Genomic DNA, 5,023 nt, shown 5'->3' on the forward strand with positions numbered 1-5,023 from the left:
GCTGGGATTAAAGGCATGTGCCACCACACCTGGCTTTTTCCAGCTACTCTTGAGACTGAGGCAGAACTATCATCTTTGAGAATAGCCTGGGAAACTCAGTGAGACCTTGTCTCAAAATTTAAAAAAAAGCCTGGGCTAGAGCAAGACCCTACCTCAAAAAACCAAAATAAATACAAAGATCTGGGTGTGGGTCCATTCTCCCTTACTGCAGAAAAATAATCCACAACCTATTCTTCTATATATGTTAGTCTCTTTCTCCATTCCTACCTCGGATGACACAGAAACATCTCTGCCCTCCCCACTCCCACTCGCTGTAATAACCAGTCTGACCTGTTGTGTCTTGTGGTAGTGGACTGAATGTGCGCCTTCTATCTGAAACCAAGGAGCCCCAGGCTGGTTTTTTCCCGACACTGGGAGAATGCACAGTCAAGCTCCTGGTGCTCAGTGACTTGTAAAGAGCTAGACTGCAGGCTACATGTCAGTTAAATGCCCCATGACAGTGTCACTCTACAGACACCCACACTTAGCCAGTTGCTACCTGCTCTGGTACTACAACCTCAGTGTTATGTGAAGGCTCTCAGAACACCCCACCTCCATGTATTCCATCATGCTTTCTTATTGTGTCCTTTGTCCCCAGTCAGTTGTCTGTGCCTGCTGTCCCTTGGCATGGTACCCTTCTCACTTCCGTCTTTCCTGCACCTCTACAGGATCACCTCAAGCTCTATGGGACCACAGTCTGTGCCACTGCCCTTAATCATAATCTGTTGTCATTTCCTTCTGGTCTTGCTCAGTAGAGATGCCACCTTTACAATCTTGTCACACATGAGGCCTTCATAACTGGTAAAATGAACAAACGAATGAATATACTAAAATTGTTTCCCTGGCCTACTTCCCACCATTACCCCCAACACACAATATGAGATTACAATAAGAGATGCAGAATGGAGGGAGGGAATTATCATGGGATATATTTTATAATCATGGAAAATGTTAATAAAAATTAAAAAAAAAAAAGAAAATATAAACACACACACACAAAAAAAAAAAAAAAAAGAGATGCAGAATGTCTGGGACCATCCTGAAACCTGTGTGTCCTCAAGCTTCCCTTCTCAGGAGGGTTGCCCACTCTTGACAGCCCAGGGAATGAGAATTCTGGAGGGCAGATCCTACTGCTCATCCACAGGCACACTGAAGTCAAGTTTTCATATAAGAACTGAAAATCTTTCCCCTTTAAACATTTTATTTCCAGGAGCAGAACTGCTTTTGACACAATTCAAAGGATGCAGCCACCATCATCAAGCCCAAGTTCACCTTCCCAGGTCCCAGCCTCTCTGGACTAACTCCCTCCGCAATACTCTTGAACTTTACCAGGGTTTAGAAGCTACAGATCCCAGAACCCTAATCTCAAGGCTGCTTCTTCTTAGGCTTGGATGATATTCACTCTGACCTTAGACCTGGTGTCACCATTTTCCTCCCTCTACACCTTTTACGTACTGTTTCCACAGGAAAGAGTTGGTCTGCCTTCTAGAGAGGCGTTTCCATGGGAAACAGCAGAGGGCCTGTGGCAGCAACCCAGGAGCCCTCACAGGCAGCAGAGCCGCTCCACCTCTGCCTCACAGTCATAGAATTTCTCAAAGAACTCCGAGGAGGTGCCATTGCATTCAAACCACCTCCTCAAGGTGCCCAGGGCCCGCAGGGCATCAGTTTTGGTAGGGAGGGGCTCGAAGCCCTCTTGTCCACTTCCTTCCTCATCTTCAGTGCCTTTCTCCTCTTTGCACACTCCAGGTTTGGCCTCCCTACCCTCCAAGTCCACAAAGCGGAAAAATTCCTCTGGACTCAGCCCACTGGGAACTGGTGGCATCTCAGAGTCTTTGTCCAGGGGCAGTGGCGTTTTGCCTGGAGCAAGCCCTTCGTGAACGAAGCTGTTCAAAATGAGCTGAGGAGGTACCTTGGCCCAGGCTGCTGCCACCATATGCAGAGCATCCAGCACTGTGATGCCAGCCCCAGCCTCAGCCAGCAAGGTGCCCTCCCTCCTGCTCTGCATGGCAGCCAACTTGCCCAGAAGACGGTGCCGGTAATGAGCCTTAAAGGCCCAGACAACAGAGCTAGGCAAGGAAGGTGTGGTGCTGGAAGCGGACAGAGGCAAGAGTTGCACATGGTGAAGTCCAGGAGGGCTGGCCCACTCTTCTACCACTCCAGCAGATAGCAGCAAGGCTACCTGTCGTCCCTGCTGTGCCATGTCCTGGTCAAACTGTGCCAGCCATTCTGACCAGGGGGTGCCTAGGTCTGGGTAGTAGGAGGCAGGTAGTGCCTCGCTGCTGACTCCAAAGAAGCATCTTGAGGCAGCCTGGAGTCCACTCACCAGTACCCGCCGCTTTTCTGTACCCCTGCTATTGGCACACAGTAGCACCTGCACCCTATCACATGCAAATGCCCTGTTGGGCACTGCCCGATACATCAAGGGCACCTCAGCACAGCCAAAAACATCTTCTGGGGAGAAATTTTTAAGGGAAAGGGGTGGCTGAGCCTGTGATGGAAGCCCTGGGGGCCGTAGTTCAGGGGGGAATGTAGAGACGAGCACGTGGCGAGCTCCAAAGCCTACGTTGTTCCGGCGTTTCCAGCGGACCAGCCAACCGATGCTGGGCACAAAATCCTGACCCATGACATCAGCCAGCTCCTTGGCCTTGTGGAGCAGCATAGGCCCTGTCACATCCCAGGCCTTGGCCCTGGCAATGTGGTACCAGCAGAGTAGAGCCTCATCGATCCCACTGTACTTGGATTCTCGCTTACGCTTGCGCTCGCGGTTGGCTGTGCCACTGCACCAGTCTGCCAGCAGTTTTTCCTTATTCTTGCAGATGCGTGAGATCTGAGGCTGGGAGACCTGAAAGCGCCGGGCCACTTCTGACTGGGACATCTTGGACTCATCCAGGAGTTCCAGCACCTGGATCTTCTCGGCTAGGGACAAGGCATGAAGCTTCTTCTTGCTATTCAGCTCCATGGTTCCTTCAGGACACCTGTTGGGGAAGGAAAGCAGGAGAAGGCACCTATGGTCTGAGGCCAGGAGAGATCCGATGGGAGCACAGGAAGGACATACGAAGATAGCGTTAGTGGCTGGCATGCATAAGGCCAGGGGAAGCTGGACCAGCTGACAGAGGGAGGAAAACAGGCTGAATGAGTAGTAGGCTGGGTGCCCATCCTGACGACTGCCAGAGCAGAGCTGGCAAGGGTGTCACTGGTCAGGGAGAGGGGGGAAGTCTGGCATCACTGGGGGAGAAAGGTGAATAGTCCAGCTGCCGAGACAACAAAGGAGCACGGACAGACCTGGGGCTGAGTGGGGCAGGTGTAGGGAACAATCAAAATGGTGAGGGACGACCCCTGGGGAAGGAAACGGGAGGGATGACCCGGGTCGGATTTAGATGAAGATATTGGAGAGCAGAGTGAAGGACCAAAGGAGAGTTGAATGAACAGGTGTAGACAGAGGTGGTCCAGATGACAAAGCCAGGTGGATGGGTCTGAAGGAGTGTCTGATTTGGTGCTGGGGGCGCAGAGGCAGCAAGGCTGGGCGAGGATGGAGTGGGAGGACAAGGCCAAGTGCTAGTTACAAAGGTGACAAAAGGCGGCAGGGTGAGGAGGCAGCGGGCAGCGAAAGGGGCGGAGTGACCCAGCAATGAGGGTAGTGGCCTGGGAGGGGTCCAAGGGACGAGCACCCAGGACTCAGAGCTGGGCTGGTGCCCAGGCTGGTCTCGCCCCACCTCGACCCGGAGTCCGTCGGATGGACTGACCCAGGCACCGACCCGCCCCACACGGCCTCCCGCTCCGCACCCACCTCAGGCGCTCGCCCCGCGGTTCCCGCCCCTACCCCAGCCCGGCTCCGGAGCCCCAATCCGGGAGGCGATAGCAGAGCAGGGGAGGGACGGGCGCCACGACCCCGAGCGCGGGACGCGCGGAGGGGCTGCTCTGACGGCGGTCGCGTGCACAGCATGGATCTATCAATCTGCGCGCGCCGCCCGCGCTCCTCTCCCGGGGCAGAAAAACCGCGGTGCTGCCCCTAGGCTCGCACCCGCTGAATTCCCACCCAGCCAAACCCGATTGGCCCCAGCAGCAACTCGGCCCGCCTCCAGCCACGTCTCATTGGACACCGCAGAAGTGGCGGTTCGTCGCCCCCTGGGGGCGGAGCTCCAGCTGAACGGGCGGGAGGCAGTCCAGACCCGGCGGGGGTTCCCCTGTGGACCCAGCTTGGGGAACTCGGTCTTGCAGGTCCAAGTAGCCCTCCCGGGGTGTTGTGGAGCCCACTCGGCTTCCCGAGATCTTGCTGGTTATTCTAGGCAGTCCTAGTTCCTTCGTTTACCAAACAGGGCTAAAGACCCTCACGGAGTTGCTCTGGTGTGATGGATAAGGGAATAAAGGAATGTGACGGAAATATTACCTTTGGTATGCAGGATGATACCAGGCCATCTTCTTGAGTGAAATAACCGTTAATCATTTTTTTCTCCGCTTTTTAAACTAGGTTCGGCTTGTGACTATTGTCATGTAGCCTTGTTTAACAATGTGATGTATACTCTTTATAACCCTTGACCAGAGTGAACTCGGGGCTGCATTCTTGAGTTTCCAGCTCCAAGTGTAGTCCTGGCTAGAAATAAATGCCTCTTTTATTGTATTTGTGTAGGACTGGTGAATCTGACCCCAGACCCACTACACTGGAAACATGGTGAAAGAATATGGACGCAAGCCCTAAGCTTCACAAAGCTGGTTACCATGGACAGCGCTGGCCCCAATTTAGCCTGCTAAACGGACTACCTTCCTAGTCTGAAGCCAGGCGGAAGAGGGCATGTAAGAGCTGTTTTGGTAGCCCTGACAAGATTCAAGCTCCTAAACTCAAGATCCAGCATTTCTCTCCTTGCTAACATTTGGTCCTGAACTAAATTAAACATCATAACCCTGTCCCCTTACACAGCTGGGTCCTTGCCCTCTGCATTTCCTGTAGTTTCCTTCCATTCCACCCATCCTAGGTGATGCTGTCTCT

The 5,023-nt window shown here is 53.3% G+C and overlaps 1 protein-coding gene across 2 annotated transcripts; it reads right to left on the bottom strand.

Moving 5' to 3' along the window:
- Nucleotides 1-1,222: 1,222 nt before the first annotated feature.
- Nucleotides 1,223-4,751, bottom strand: Tigd3 (tigger transposable element derived 3). Of its 2 annotated transcripts, none has more exons than XM_045145030.1 (2): nucleotides 4,427-4,751; nucleotides 1,223-3,014 (listed from the first exon to the last, which is right to left on the bottom strand). In XM_045145030.1, the coding sequence occupies exons 1-2, from the start codon at nucleotides 4,453-4,455 to the stop codon at nucleotides 1,583-1,585; spliced, it is 1,461 nt and encodes a 486-aa protein (XP_045000965.1). In that variant the 5' UTR covers nucleotides 4,456-4,751; the 3' UTR covers nucleotides 1,223-1,582. The 2 variants fall into 2 exon arrangements, with proteins under 2 accessions (XP_045000965.1, XP_004656721.2); XM_004656664.2 differs by lacking the exon at nucleotides 4,427-4,751 and adding an exon at nucleotides 3,827-3,921.
- Nucleotides 4,752-5,023: the final 272 nt, after the last annotated feature.

Source organism: Jaculus jaculus, chromosome 1 (assembly GCF_020740685.1).
Source record: "Jaculus jaculus isolate mJacJac1 chromosome 1, mJacJac1.mat.Y.cur, whole genome shotgun sequence".
NCBI lineage: Eukaryota > Metazoa > Chordata > Mammalia > Rodentia > Dipodidae > Jaculus > Jaculus jaculus.